Source organism: Nanorana parkeri, unplaced genomic scaffold (genome assembly GCF_000935625.1).
Source record: "Nanorana parkeri isolate BGI_ZX_2015 unplaced genomic scaffold, ASM93562v1 scaffold282, whole genome shotgun sequence".
Taxonomy (NCBI): domain Eukaryota; kingdom Metazoa; phylum Chordata; class Amphibia; order Anura; family Dicroglossidae; genus Nanorana; species Nanorana parkeri.
This window is the reverse complement of record NW_017306550.1, coordinates 511,786-528,354: the sequence shown is the minus strand read 5'-3', so window position 1 is coordinate 528,354 and position 16,569 is coordinate 511,786. Positions and strand designations below refer to the sequence as shown.

At 42.3% G+C, this 16,569-nt stretch overlaps 1 protein-coding gene across 1 annotated transcript in view; it reads right to left on the bottom strand.

Annotated features, from left to right (window-relative positions):
* Nucleotides 1-755: 755 nt before the first annotated feature.
* The window catches only part of RSPH14 (radial spoke head 14 homolog), a 156,948-nt gene continuing 141,134 nt past the window's right edge, over nucleotides 756-16,569 (bottom strand). The window contains exons 5-7 of the mRNA XM_018557409.1: nucleotides 8,852-9,077; nucleotides 1,073-1,209; nucleotides 756-995 (exon numbers count right to left, since the gene is read on the bottom strand). Of these exons, the coding sequence (XP_018412911.1) occupies nucleotides 757-995; nucleotides 1,073-1,209; nucleotides 8,852-9,077 (602 nt within the window). The 3' untranslated portion in view covers nucleotide 756. The remainder of the gene's footprint in view (nucleotides 996-1,072; nucleotides 1,210-8,851; nucleotides 9,078-16,569) is intronic.

Sequence of the window (16,569 nt, the reverse complement as noted above, 5' to 3'; positions counted from 1 at the left end):
AGAGCAGAGAACGGAATATGCATGATGGTGAGATGCCACACTGCCGCTGCCACATTCCCGCACATACTGTCGTAAATACAAGCGATCGCTAAACAGGTAGTTCGTTAAGTAAGGAGTATCTGTAATTGAGTTCAATGCTCCTAGAGCAGAGGTGCTCAGCCTGCAGATCAAGAACCCAAGTGGATTCTTAGAATATGACCTTGGTTATCTCCAGATTGTTTTATATTGTATTGGATATCAAGTCTTGATATATTGGCCTTACAACTTTAGAGAATTTCAGCAGTACCACCACACAACTCTATTATATCTACATGTGTACAATGCAATCTCAGATTCACCAACTACTGGCACTCTAGGTTAATGCTTAAGAAACCAATCAGGATCTCTTCATACTACAAAAAACGAAGTCTGAATAGTTTTATAGTTTTTCAGGTTTATTTGAAATCATTTTAATCCATTTTGGGCAAACAGCTGCCCTTCAGTTTGCAAACAAATACAGGTGCACATGCACAGCTAGTGAAGGGTGTGTGATAAGGCTTACGGTTCCTCAGCAAGAGAAGGCTGCATGTTGCCTAAGAGTGAGATAAAGTAGAACTCCAATCAAAACCTTTTTAACAAAAGCTTTTGAATAGAGTAGGTAAAAATGTGACAGTTTTTTAAATTTACATTTTAGATTTGGTGTTTCTTATGGACATCACGATGAAGGTCAGCAAATTGGACACTGTAATAATCCTGTGCACCATTATAGCGCCTGGCTCAGGGTCTCCACTGTATGACTTGCACTGCTATAGCAGCTGCTCTCCTCACTGCTTCACTGGAGTCCAACAGACATTCCTGGATTAGATTGACATCTGGCAAGAGAACTTTGCGACCTTCAGGAGTTTCAGACAAGGTGGTTAATGTCTTGATGCAATTCAGTCGCACTTTACTGTGGCTATCTTTCACAAGAGCTAGCAATTTTGGAATGGCACCAGAATGAAAAGCAGCATATTTTCCTGCAGAAAAAGGGCCAATCAGAGTACAGTGGGAACATTTGGAGAATTATCATGCCGCCAGAGGACAGATGCCTTACCTTGAGTAGTAATGGTAGTGAACATCAAAGCCCCAGCTGCATTGGCTCTGACCTCAGCATCCCCATCCTCCAGTAGCTGTACAAATATGGGAACTACCTCTGCTTTGCACACACTTTCCTTTCCTTCCAAGGGAACACTGAGAATGAAGAAGACAGACTGACAGTTAACTGATGCCATGAATTTTGTCATAAATAGATAATTCTAGCAAAATGGGACGCAAAATGGGACACAAAAGAAGGACTGGTGTATTGGAACGCAAACATTTTCATTCAGTCATAAAAGGTAATATTAAGAAACAAGGAAAGATAGGTTATTCTACTGCATTTTTTCACCCTCCTTTTCATCAGTGTTTGATCCTCCCTTTAGAATGATACTATCAGGCATAGTGTTATAGGCCTATAGTGTTAACAAGACATTTGGCAGACATTTTCAAGGCACTAGGGAGGCATCAAAAATGGCAACATTTATTTCAGACATTTTTTCAGGCTAGTAACTGTCCTATTTTGTTGGGAAAACACTAGCTGTGACATTCACATTCACAAAACGCTGGATGTGTACAGACAGGAAGTGGCATCTGCAGCTGCTTTGTCTACTCACTCACTGATTTCCAAGTGGTTTCTAGGATTCTATGATAAACACTTTGCAACGCTTCTTAAATGCCCAAAAAAAGCTATATGAGCATTGGCCAAGCATTTAAGGGGCATTTCAAGGTGTTTCAATGGAGGCATTTGTCCAGTGTATGTAAATGTAAAACAGCATAATTTGTTTATCTTACAAATAGGGATGCACCGATGCTCATATGCTCCCGATACCTATTCCGATACCGGAACTTTCCGGCATCAGGAAGCCGGGCAGAGAGTCATTACATGCGGCCCAGCTTCCTGATTGGCCGGGGAGACCAGGGAACAAGGAGCTGGCTTTCCGGCCAATCAGGAAGCCGGAAAAGGGCTTCTATAAAACAATATTTATATTATGAATGCAAGAGTGACAAAAAGGTCAATTGTCAAAGCTTCTACTTCCTGTTGGAAAAGTAATTATTTAGTGATTATTTGATAAGCAGAAGGAACTAATTAGTTACAATGTAACTTTTATGGCAGGTCTCTCTGGACTAATGCACAAGGGTGATAATGCCCACATCTCACGTCTTCTATGTCTAGCAAATGGAGCACAAACCTAACCTAAGTAGCTCTCACTGATTACCTTGTGTAAATGCTGTATTAATATACAAACATCACAGCACATACAAAAATGGATTACACTGTTATGTTCGGACTACAGCAACAGATGGTCCCAGTACAGAGCAGTCCTAATTGTTACATCTACATGGATATTCTTTTCCAAATAATAAAAAAAAAACAACATGCTGCAAGATAATTAATAGTATATACTGTATATAAAAGTAATATTAGAGCTTACTTGTTCTGGATCAGTGACATAGAAAGTCAAGTACCTAACATTTTCAGAAGGAGGTCAATAAATGGCAGTTCTAATATTTTGCTTCAGACATGCTTTATTAAAAATCTGCACCTACTGTAATACTATATAAATGCACATTGGCTGCTTAGTTTCCACTCTCAATTGCATCTATTTGATTTTACAGACCATATGGCTGCTATGAAACAATACCAGAAAATGAAACCATGCTACAGTAAAATATAATATGGTGTTACTGTTAATCATCCGCGTCACTACAGACACGAGGCCACGTAGCAAAATCTTATTGGGTTACCCCTTCCCACCCTGTTACCTCTCTCTATGGCAACTTGTCAGTGTCAACTGTGGCAATATGTGTCACTAATCTCAACATAAGGTATGCCTAAATCAAGGACAGGTAGCTAGTAAGGGGAGGGGGTGCGGCTGGTTGACACCATCAGAGGGGGTGACACCAAAATCCAAAGTGACTCACAGGGGGTGTCACCCCCTCTAAAAAGTCGGTCCAGCTGTACGAGAGAGGAGGGGACCCGGTGGCATACCTTATCCCTCCAGATGAATGTCCCCTCCTCTCTCTGCCGGAGTTCATCACCGAGATGGCGTCCAGCAGTTAAGTGCGTGTGATGACATTAAGCGTGTGCGGGACACCTCTGCAGGTAGAGAGCTGACAACATAGTCAGTATACTACTAGGGAGCAGTGCTGTGGCTATTAGTTGCCAGAGAAGAGGGGAGACAACAGTGCGTGAAAGTAACTTTTAGCCTTACATTTCCAGCAATCTACTCAGTTCTCAGTAGCTCACCATTTTTTGTTTTTAATATCAACTTATCTTTTTAGGTACAAGTACTGAAAATCTTGGTTTAGTAGTCAGTAATCAAAAAATTTAGCAGTAGCAGCAACAATAATAATAACTTTAAATTTCTTGACATAATTGTAATGCTGCAGCACACTATTATTCTACAGCTCTAATACAACATTCTTTATTCTGGACACGTTATCTGAGGGGTGTCATCATACTGGACTGCACTTATATGTTATGCTAAAGGAATACCAAAAAAAATTATATTCTGGAGCAGAATGGTGTGCTAAATCATCTCGGCCTGAACTCACAGGAGAATGCTACAGAGACTGGCCGTGCAGAATTCTGTACTGGCCACCACTTCTAGACTAGAGGAAATGGAGGAGGACCCTTCTTGTCACTGTGTCACAACTATTCTATCACTGAGGGTACCACATCCACACAAAACACATTTACCGGAGGTGCTTCGCAGGATTACTAATGGTACATTCAGGCACCATTAGGTTCCTGCTTATAATAGCACATCAGTACAGGTTTAACGATAGCTACCCTAAGCTATTACATTTTTTTTCCTTTTTTGTTTATTCTCAGGTGCAATCATTTCTGCAATCATTTATATCCCCAACAATGACAGGGGCACAACCTGAGCAGCAGAACTAAAGTATTTTGATGTTTGAGGTTTTATCTCAGCTGCACCACCTAGTGGACAAATTAAAAAAATCTGTGGAACTAAATAATAACTCCCATGGCTCTATTGTTATAAATAGGGATAACTAAAATTAGTGCTTAAAAAACACTTGTACAAGTAAATACACTATATTGCCAAAAGTATTGGGACGCCTCCAAATCATTGGATTCAGGTATTCCAATCACATCCATGGCCACAGGTGTATAAAATCACGCACCTAGGCATGCAGACGCTTCTACAAACATTTGTGAAAGAATGGGTCGCTCTCAGGAGCTCAGTGAATTTAAGCGTGGTACCGTGATAGGTTGCCACCTATGCAATAAGTCCATCCGTGAAATGTCCTTGCTACTAAATATTCCACGGTCACCTGTTAGTGGTATTATAACAAAGTGGAAGCAACTGGGAACAACAGCAACTCAGCCACGAAGTGGTAGGCCACGTAAAATGACAGAGCGGGGTCAGCACATGCTGAAGCACACAGTGCCCAGTAGTCGCCAACTCTTCAGAGTCATTAGTTATAGACCTTCAAACTTCGTGTGGCCGTCATATTGGCACAACAACAGTGCGTAGAGAGCTTCATGGAATGGGTTTCCATGGCCGAGCAGCTGCATCCAAGCCTTACATCACCAAGTGCAATGCAAAGCGTCAGATGCAGTGGTGTAAAGCACGCCACCACTGGACTCTAGGGAAGTGGAGACGTGTTCTCTGGAGTGACGAATCACGCTTCTCTGTCTGGCAATCCGATGGACAAGAACAAAAAGATAACAACAGAAGTCACAGCCCTGTCAATAGAGGAACACAATTTAAGGAATAATATGTAGGAACAAGAGGCAAGAGTATGAGCAAGCCATGGGTACACTGGCAGTGAGTACCTGGTCACTTAGTGGAGCAGAAAGCAGCAGTATATTAGTGGCTGAAGAAAATATATAAGGTCAGATATAGGACTGGATTTCCATTTAAGGCATACAACCTTTGTCACCCGTACAACGCACTGTACTAGGGTCACCTCTTTCACATAAGCATTACTGTATGTCTCTACTGTATCTGAGGATCAAGAGAAGAGGTAAAAGTGATAGAAATGCAGGAGTATCCTCTAAGTGGAAGAACAGAAAAAGAAAACCAATGCTTATTCGGATTCTTAAAAGTTTCACCAAAAATCCAACTGACCTTCAGTTTTTTTTTTTGTTTTTTTTTCAAATTCTTTATTTTCAATGTAAAATTGAATACAAAAACATTAACAAAGAAATGTGACATTCCATAGATAATAAAACAGCACAACCAAACAGCAAGAAAATACTGTAGTGAATTTTAGGACGCCAGGCATGCACAACTCAACTGGTAATACTAACAAAAAGAAAATCCAGATGGCAGCCAATGTTCAACAACTAGGCTTGGCACACTCGATGAAGGAAAAAAATGGCGGGAGGGGGTTAAAGAAAAATCCTGATTTTTTTGTATATCTTTACAGGGAAATCATTAACATGTAGAAGAAATAATGCAAAATTAATAGGAATGGGTGCGATCAGTGAGACTTTGAACAACATTCCTAATAGTTGACCAAAAGGTGGACAGGACCAGAAAATGTGCAATAGCATAACTTTTTAATTTCCACATCTCAAGCACTTATCAGAGACATCGGTGATAATTTATGCGGATGTGGAGGACTTAAGTGAAAAAGCAAGCATTTGTTGCCTCTGTAAGGGTGTAAAGCGTACATCAAGATCTCGTTCCCACTCAAAAAAAAAAGGGGGAACAAAAGTTTTTTCTGGAGAGACTAACATAGAATAAAAGAGTGACAGAGGATTTCTTAAATGGCCCTCTGTGGAGCATAGAGAATCCAAGACTGTCATTCATCTTAGATAAACAGCAATGAAGATTACCAGCACTCATGGGATGCAATAAATCCAAATTTCTCTTTTTATTGCAGAGACATGTCATTTGTATCAAGTAGCCAACGTTTCGGAACCTTGCAGGGTTCCTTCTTCAGGGCAGATATAGTGATGCCAATAAAAAGAGAAATTTGGATTTATTGCATCCCATGAGTGCTGGTGATCTTCCTTGCTGTTTATCTGATTTACGCACGGTGACATCCGTGGACATCACTACAAGCACCACCATTACTTCTGGTCTCTATTGCTGTATGGTGTGCAGGGGATATCATCGTTTATTGTCATTGATCTTAGGAAATCTGAAGTCCTGTGAATCCTGGAAACAAAGTGTCGTAACTGCAAAGCCTGCCAGAAAGGTAGCCTGAAAGGGCTCGATGAGGACATAAGGCACACTAAGGCTGGCCAGGAAGAGTCCATAATAATGTGAGTCGCCCAGCACGAAGTTTCAAGAAAATAGGATCGGGAGCAGTGGTGATGCATGAGAGGAGCCAATTTCAGATGCAGTGGTACAAATTGAGGGCTCAACACTAGGCCAGACAAGGGTAGTGCTGACTGAGATTGCTCCAAATGTGCCCAAGCTTTAGCGTCGCTATGTCTACACCAATCAGCCAGTCTCACTAAGTGACAGGCAAAGTAATATTTCCGTAGGTCCGGTACTGCTAAACCTTCAGAGCATTTAGATTGGACTAGAAGTGGAAACCGGATACATGGGCGCTTGTGGGCCCAAATTAATTTAATGGAGAGAAGAAGCTTGTCAGAAAAAAGTAGGAGGCATAGTAATCAGCAAAGTATTTACGAGGTTTATGAATTTGGGCAGGATCGACATTTTGATGATATTACAATGGCCAAACCAGGAGAAGATCTGGCATTCCGTGTGTGAAGTAAGGCCTGAATTTGTTTAACAGGGTAAAATGTAGGGCATAGGTATCGGTCAGATCTCTGGGGATAAAAGTGCCTAGGTATTTGATGGCATTATGGCCCCACTTAAATGGGAAGTTATTACGTAAGTGGGACGCTTGGGTCTGGGGCATGGCCACATCCATCACCACCGATTTTTGGAAGTTAATTTTGAGATTAGAGAGCATACTATAATTTTCAAATGTGCCCAGTAGGTTCGGGAGAGATATGTAGATTGATTGGTAAGGGAAAAAAAGAAGGGGTTCTAAAGACAATTGACCTTCAGTTTTTCTTCATTGCATTTCATAAGCACTGAGCAAGTTGTTTATAAATATTTTGCCTTGCCCTGGTTCTAAAAAAAGCAGTACAATAGATATGCCAATCCTAAAGCATCACTTTTTACTGTGCTATAAAAAAAATTAAAATTAGACTTGGGCTACGTCTGGCAATAACATTTGGGCACGATCGACATTCCAGGGTGCACACATTCTGTTTATGGTTGAATGGGTCGTCCTGCTGCCAAGCAGAACCACCCAGTGGTCACTCTGCGCAGCGGCATTCTGTCAGTCCACCATTGTATGGGTCGACCAAGGCTGTCCAGGCAGACACACAGCACTGAACGGCCCTGCCAGCAGCACCCCTACAAATTTGGTGCCTGGGGGCAACCGCTCCCTTGGCCCCCTCCATGCTATGCCCCTGGATGACTGTGACAGCTTGTAGGAAACCATTCACACCTTTTTACCCTAGTTACCCTGCCAAAACGTAATACTAATAAGACTCACTTTCCCCCATTTCGCGACTATGCACAACAATATTAACTAACGGAGACTCTAAATTTACATTCCTATTACCCACAGGGCTAATAGTTATAGTTAATATCCTTAATTGACAATTCGTTGCTATATTTCAATTTTTCTTTGGCCAATGTGGTTTACACCTAGGCGATTGAGCTGGTGAGCTGTTTTCACGCGTTTTCATTTGCACGACTGTGCTTTGAAAACCGCGTGCATGTCTATGGGACCCAAACCACGGAACAACCGGCTGAAAATAGCTCCTGCACCTTTTTTTGCGGCAGACGATTTCGTCCGTGTGATAAACCGCAAAGGTGTGAACAGCCTCCATTGACTTCAATGCGAATCTGTGTTTTGCGCAATTCGTGCAACTTAATTCACGCGATAAATCTCCTAGGTGTGAACCTAGCCTCAGGAAAGCCTTCAGCTGACATTATTGTTAACAACAATAACTAAATGATAGGGCTTGTATAATGTTGTAAGCAAAAGATAATGAACCCTAAGCTAGTGCTTGATTTTTTTGCATGAATGTCTTCGGAATTGTGGATTGCTCTTCATATAAGTCATTATAATAAAGACAGTCATAATTAAAAAGTAAGTTCACTTTTAAGAAACATATCCTTTTCAGCCACCTTCCACTCTTGCAAAATTTTTGCAAAAAGTCATACTTCTACAAATGTCAGGTGGTCATAATAAACTGGCCACTCAGTGTATAAGTATATATTGAGAGCAAGCTTTCCTGGAAGTAGGCACCATCTTCTTTGACACAGCAGTGTGGCTTTACATGTGCTTGCTCATGTACGTATCAAAAAACCCTGTTTTTAACCTAAATATTAAAATAATTAATCAGGTCTTTTGTGCTGAATGACTGGACTGAGTGCTGGTATTTTTTTGTAGGAAGATCTATATTTATCTATTAACTGTCTGTCTACATTTGACATACTTAAAGTAATGTATGCTACTGCAAACTGGGATCTGAACTGTATATCATATATTGTTATTGAACTTTAGTTACATACTGTAGGGGGAACAGGCAAAATTTAGAGCAGTTCCCCAGGGCAACCAATCAGCTTCTCTCTTCAGTTTGTTCAGTTAAGATTTGCAAATGAAAGAGAGATGCTGATTGGTTACCATGCACTGCTGCTCCAGATTTTTTCTTTTTCAGTTTTGATAAAAATTCCACTCTGTTTCAGTTTTGTTTGTGGAAAATGCATAATTATTTATGTAGACTTACTGCCCCCTAGGGCCTGTAAAACAAAATGACATGGCTCTGTCTTTTCCTTACCATATTTCCATGAGAGCACAGGCTGCTTTCCTCCTAATGCCTACTAACGGATGACTAAGCTTCGCTTTCAGAATGGGGACAGCTCCTGCATTAAGAGCCTGGGCAGAATCTGCTTGGAGACATGAATTCAATGTCTCCAGTATCAGCTCCTGTATTTCTTCATGCTCTGACTCCAACTTGCTCACCAGCTGTGCTATTAAACCTGCACCAACAAGAGCGGTTGCACCTGTAAAGACAGAAGACGGGAATACTTTTATTTAGAATCCATAAATCTATATTATCTGAAATATATCTATATATAGTCAAAATTACATCTCCTAGTCAAAATTGGATCCCCTAGCTCTCCCAGAGGAGAGAGCTAGGGGATCCAACAGTAACATGGCATTTTTGTTTGCTGCAAATCACAGATTGATGTAATTTGTTTAGTGTTGTGATGAAGGTCCACATTAATATATGCATACGAAAATTCAATTTAAGATTTACAATTCCTACAGTTGCCATCTTGTAATTGAATGCCCATTTACCCACATGCACAGCAGTAACATGCATTTAAAGTGCAGAATTCGAGTAAAAAGAAATAAAAACACACTGACAGGTAGGGTTTTATGGCAGGAGAGACTATGTATATCTATACTGTCATAAATGCTGCCTTCCTGTCTGTCAGTGCTTGTGTGTCTGAGCCGCACATGTTCCGCAAGGTCCTGTGCCGAAATGATGCAATTAAATAATGCAAATTACAGTGCTGAGCTATTTGAATAGATTCCCTCTGACTCTGGATACTGGGTTACTAATGGCTCAGTCCCAAATGTCCCCCAGCTCCCTGCACTACTCGCCAGTAGTATTAGTTTAGGCTAGCCAACGTTGGGGGTCATACTGTGTCACAGATGCAATCAACTTTAATAAATGCAGGTGGCCAAAGGCCTCTCACCAACCCTGCGACTTGAATAGCAGCTCCCGTGTTGGTCAGCCAAAAGGGGGCATCCTCACCTTCTCCAGCCGACTTCACAGGCTGTATAGCTGCCCAGATCACTTGTAGCAGCCTGCTCCACCCCCCACCCCCCTCGCTCCTCTGGGTGACCCAGGACCACGACACATAAATTCAGGATGGAGAATGGGGAGCAGACCGGAGAATGTCCGTTCTCCAATCTCCTCTGTGTGATCAGTGTCAGGATCCAGAGCACCCCCAGGTGGCGCTGGAGCCAGGTCCTGCAGTTCCTGTGCTCGCCTGCAGGTGTCTCCAGCAGCCAGGAACTGTCAGGAACCTGCAGCTCCGGTACTCACCTGCGGGTGTGCCCCAGCTGTGACTGATCATCCCATCACCTGGTACTTCCTGGGAGGGTATTTAAGCCCTCCCTACAGTCAGGTGCAGGCGATGCAATACTGAGCCAGCTTCCTGACTGCATGGAGTTGTGCTGCTGTGTTTGATCTCCTGTATCGGAAGGCAGGAGAGACATTCTATCGTTTTCTTACTGATTTTTTTTTTTTTTTTTTTCCCAGGGTGACACCATGAGTTACCGCACCGGGTGACATCAACCCTAGTGATGTCTCTGGTACAAATGTTTTGATGACAGGGGAATTACTTTGGGGAGATTTCCTTTTACTTCCTGTTTAATCTGCATGGAATCCTCTACAGGAAGTTATGGGTAATCTCACCAGCAGGACACAGACAGCAAAAAATAAACCTGTTGGGTTTATTGAACTCCCCTACTCTATCTAAAAGGTAAAAAATACATCACTTTAAAGGAAAATTGTCATTTTGTTTACCTCTCCTTGTGCTAGTTGCCTGATTTTCATTCTGACCTTGCTTTAATATTTTTAATCTCTGACCTAAAACAAGTATGCAGATTAGGACTTTTCAGGACTTTACAGATTCCCCATTAAAATGGAAGTGAAGCTACAAAAATTAAAAAGATCACTGGAATGTACTGTACATATAAAGTCTCTTCTGCCAAAACAATTTTTCCTCTCTCCCCAAGCGATTTTTTTATTGTTTGTGTACACTTTACGGCGCATGTGCTATGCAGGGAACACACTCAGCCTATTCATAGCATCTCTGTGATGCCGTGAATGGGCCAGGTGCTGTGGAAGACATAACTCCTGCTTGCACGTGCAGATGTTACTGTATATAATCAGTGATCACTCAATGCTGGAAGAGGACTTCTGGGAACCTGGAAGTGTTGGCAGCGGAGATAGCAGCTGCAGGAGACAGAGCAGGGGGCCAAAGCTACATCCGACAGCACTGGAGAAGGGCACACTTGCAAGGTATGCATACTTGCACATTAGGGCAAAAGCCCACTCATCAGCAGTTTACTACCGCTTTAAGGTTCTATCATCAGTTTGATATCTGAATGGATGGACACTGAGGCAATGCATAAAACAGCAGGACTGGTTTCCCGCTGATTCTTACAAAAGTCATTCTGTCAGGAGGTCCCCTCTACACAAAGGCATGCTTGTAAATAATGCTTACACCGCATGCTTGCACAGCCTGTGTTATTGCTCAAAGCAAGGAGGCCCATAAAGAGACTAACTTTTTGAAGGGGGGGTTAGGTGGAAAGCATACACCATGCCCAACAGAAAAATGAAAGAATCTGGAAACTGACTGGACCCTGAAAAGCGAGGATGCCACCTAAATATCAGATAGGGCTCACAACATTGCTTCATGAATGAAACCTTGGCTTTCTGCCTATGCATGTATGGGTATGAAGCATGAGTTCATTGGTATGTTAAAGTAGAAAATCACAACTAATGCATGCAAAAAAGAAGTTTGATTTGTCATACAGTATATTGTACAGAGAATAAAGTAGGGCTGCAACTAATGATTATTTTCATATTCAATTCGTTGGCCGATTATTTTTTTGATTAATCGATTGAACGGATAAAAAAAAAAGAAAAGAAAAATACTATCCTTAATTTAAAATGAAATACACAAATGCAGTGTTACAAACATAAAGTTTACTTCAGAATAAAACTGCTTGCACAATTTTTTGCAATCGCACTGCACTGGAACGCAACGCATTGCGGTACCATGCGTTCCAGTACGGGCGATCGCACTGTGGGTGGGAGGCACGTTTGGGGTGCTATTGAAATGAATGGCACTGCAACGCACCTCCCGCAGCAGAATTTGTCAGGTCGAAACCGAAAATTATTTTTTCCCACCTTTTATAATATTTTTTTTTAAATAATTGTATTGTGCGCACATGGCGCTTAAATGGCTCAGCCAGGAAATGACAGCTGCCAGTGGCAAGATTCTGCAGATGCCAGCTGAACGTAAATACAGCAGGTAGTGAGTGGGCTGTTGCAATAGCCAGCAGGCTATTGGCCATTTCAAATTGCAATAGCCAATAGCAGGCTGGCTATTGGGCACATCCACTGCTTGCTGTGTCCTCCTCCCAGAGGAGAGAGCTATGGGGATCCAACCAACTAATTGATAATGAGAACAGTTGACAATTATTCTCATTATCGATTATTATCAATTAATCGATTAGTTCGTTGCAGCACTAAATAAAAGTGCTCATTAAAATAACATAACTAAAACACTCAGTAAGGACTCTAGATATGGTGTGACACTTCTGTATAATAATAGAAAAACATTATCTAGTCAATTGTCTTGCTATAATAAAAAGCATCAGTATGTAGAGTTCCATGGACCATGTTTTTCATATCTTATTAGCACCAGTTCCAGACACATGCTTATCATGACTGAATTAACCTCCGTGGCGGTATGATTTTTTCTTTTTTTTCTTCCTTTTTTTTTTCTAATTTTTTAATCTCCCGCCGTTTCCGCCCCCTGCGACGTGGACCCTCACAAGGGACGGAACCCGGAAGACGGATGACGGCATCGGACACAGCGCGGCTCGAGGGACAAGGTAAGAGACGCTCTGTGTATTCCCGAGTGTGGCTCGGTGTTACCGCTTATGGTACAGATAATTAACCCCGAGCCACACTCGGGAATACCGCCAAGGAGGTTAAGAATAGCTGATTGGCTAAGAATTCTGATTGGCGCATTCTGTTGACCTTTACAAATAACATACAAGGCTCACAAATACATCTGATATAAAACACCAATGTATGGTATTATGTATTAATTGAAAAAGAACATTACGGGTTATATTTATATAGCAGTGAACCTGATGTTCATCATGTATTCACTGTAGGTAAATCTTCCTGGTATATGTGTTTTAAATTACAATGATTGATATTCTGGAACAGCCACTGCTTTATGTATTTGGACACACTTCCTGAGACTCATCTGTATGGATAGTATAACAACCTAATGACTTGGTGATAATTCACAGATAGTGTCCAACTTGCTAAGAAGCTCGGAGTAGAATCCAATGCAGTTTATTCGCCTTCACAATACAGAGGTTATGATTCTTGTCATAAGAGGTGAAAAAGACATTCCCATCTTTGCTTATAACAGGTTAGACTGAGACCCTCTTACCTCAGTAAGGGATGAAGCAGAAAGGAAATATAGAAGAGAGGCTGGGAGGATGTTGCAGAAGACTGTACCAATGTATGTACAGAAAACAGCAGGGTAAATGGAAGATGCCAAAGTATGTACAGATTAGGCTGTAACAATACTAATCTACCACTAGTAGCTAGGAATACAACATAACACAATGAAATGCAATGAAATATACAGTATATGCAGTGTAACTGAAACAGCAGAACTAATAAAAATGACACATTTGATATACTACCAGCAAATATTTGGTGAAAGTTACATTTACTGCTTTATAAATAAGCCCCTAAATATATATATATATAAAAAAAACAATTACAGTTAGTACCCAGATCTTAATATCAGCATCCTGTAATCTCCTGTATAGTAACATTTACACTGGGAGAGGTATGACAATGGTCTGGTATGCATTTCAGAGGAGCCACACCTTTACATTTTAGGCTGGGGTGTCTTATACGATTCATACGATTCTCGGCGGGTTTTTTAAGCCTGCTTGTTCGACTGAAGACGTGCGACTGTACAGTAGAAACGGTCGCACGCCTTCCATACACTTTTCGATTATCGTACGATCGCGGGATTTCCTGCGATTCTCGTACGATAATCGTACAGTGTATGGGTACCTTTAGACAACACAGCTGATTTGGAAAAATTCTCCAATTAAGCTCACTTTCCAGTTCATAGCCCCTTCAGCTGTACTTTATTAAGTACAATCACATGTTAACACAAATAGCCAAATACAGGCAGGGCCGGATAAAGAGCATTTTGGTGGGCCTTTTTATGGAAATGGCGATGGTCACTGGGGCCCTCTTCCTTCTGTTCGGGCTGTGATTTGTAGTCTCTCTACAGCTTGGAGTCAGTGGTGGAGCGCCAGGGCCCGGTTGCAGCTGCGACCTTGGTAGATCTGCCACTGACTCCAAACTTTAGAGGGACTACAAATCTTAACAATACATTATACAGCAATGCAGAATACCAGCAGATATAGAGGACTACAAATCCCAGTAATACATTACACAGAAATGCAGAATACCACCAGCTATAGAGCACTACACAACCCAGCAATAAATTATACAGCAATGCAGAATAATATCACTAACTATAGAGGTTGGGGATGCACCGATACCGGTTTTTCGGTATTGAGTACAAGTAGCAATATTTTGCTTTCGGTACTCGCCAATACCGGGTACCGATACCGGTGCTTCTGCTGAAATGGAGCCGGCTTTTCAGCATACATACTACCCTGCTTCCTGATTGCCATACACCTTACGATTATCGGACTAAACTTTTCGTCCGATGATCGAACCGTCGTACGATTGTCGTACGGCGGCCCCATTATGCCCCGATTATCGCAAGGTTCAATTAGCTGTAATTAAAGAAAAGCACTTGGATGAATTGCGGTAATCCACAGTGCGTATTTTCATTTGCGCATGAGCAGTGTAGATCATACGATTTTTGACTTACGGAAACGCCACTAACCTTGGAAAATCGTACGATTGACCAAAGTTTTCAAACGTGCTTAAAAGTCAAAAGTCATACGATTGTACAGTATTTGCGGCTGTACACTGCCCATACACCTTGCGATTATCAGACGAAAACGCGATCGCATACGATTATCGTACGATAATCGTAATGGTGTATGGTCACCTTAAGAGATCACTTGAAGACTGACAGTTGCTGCCTTTTCGACTGCCTGATCTCACATACACTGCCTCTTATTTTCAGGGAAGTGTATTAGGGTAAGTAAACAGGCAGCAACTCTCCTTCACACTCCATTTAAAGCGTCATGCTTAGACTAGGGAAATGAGCCAAAATAAGGGTGCTCAGACCTGACAGGTATATTTACCTGAGTGGCTCAGTGAACACAAAATAAAGTGTTTGCCTCACGTTGTCCGCTTGGAGGAACAGTACCTGCAGCGTCTAAAAGGTACTGACCTTGTGCCACACTTTTCTAATGGGCAACTCCCCAGGGGGATGCTTTTTCCTGCAAAAGTATTGTTACCTGAGCTAACAAGAGACATTTAGTGCACACATTTTAGATAACTGGGCGCCCAACATTTGTGTTGTGCTGAAGCAAGGTAGGCTGTCTTGACACCTGTATGCCCATTAACGCAAGGTACTGGGTGTTGTACATTAACCACCTTAGTCCCGGGGCAATTTTTTCATTTGTGTTAGATACAAATAATGGAATATTTGCCTCATTCGGGGGAGGTCAAGGAAGTTTTGTTTTTTCTTCTTTTTTTAACGTTATGAGGACTGTATATCACACAGTAACTGGATTTAGTTTAGATTTTCATACAGGAGCCTTCCGTTGTACTTTAAAACTGAACTCCAGTTATAAAACCCAGCTCTGTGTTCATTAACCGGTACCGAGTCCAGGCCCCATCAAGTCAGCAAGAGGGGGGGGGGTGGATTTGAGCCTAGCATGGGCTGCCTCTAGCGAAGGAGGACAGTATTGCAGGGAAGGAGAGGAGCCTGTCCATTAACTGGTTGCTATGGTGAGTGGGCGGGACTATCCCCTTGGCAGGCCAATCAGGGCCCCCGTTTGCTAATCTGGACTGTGCTAAGGCCTTATGATTAGGGCCCACAGTCAATGGTGTCTCCATTGGTGTGAGCTGGAGTCTTGTCGAGGTAAGCTGTAGAAAGTAGGGGGGGAACAATGTAAGAAAATGGATTGAAAAGTGTGTAGACATCAACAGTGCTGGAAGAGGGTGGCAACCTGCCACCCTCTTCCAACACTGTTAACTTCTTCACCGTTTACCTCCTTCTTCCTACACTGTGAGCAGAGTCGGAAGAGGGATGCAGGAAGTGCAGAGGTGAGCACTATAGGAAAAGGGATGCAGGGGGTTAAAGGTGAGACGAGTAGGAAGAGGGATGCAGGGGGTGCAGAGGTGAGCACTGTAGGAAAAGGGATGTGGGGGTACAAAGGTGAACAAAGCAGGAAGAGGGATGCAGAAGTTGCAGAGGTGAGCACTGTAGGAAAAGGAATGCAGGGGGGTCAAAGGTGAGCAGAGTAGGCAGAGGGATACAGGGGGTTCAAATGTGAGCAGAGTAGGAAGAGGGATACAGGGGGTTCAAAGGTGAGCAGAGTAGGAAGAGCGATGTAGGGGGTGCAGAGATGAGCACTATAGGAAAATGGATGCAGGGGGTTCAAAGGTGAGCAGAGTAGGAACAGGAATGCAGGGGGGGTGGGCACAGGTGAACAGTGTAGGAAGGGGGGTGCAGAGGTGAGCAGAGTAGGAAGAGGGATGCGGGGGGGGGG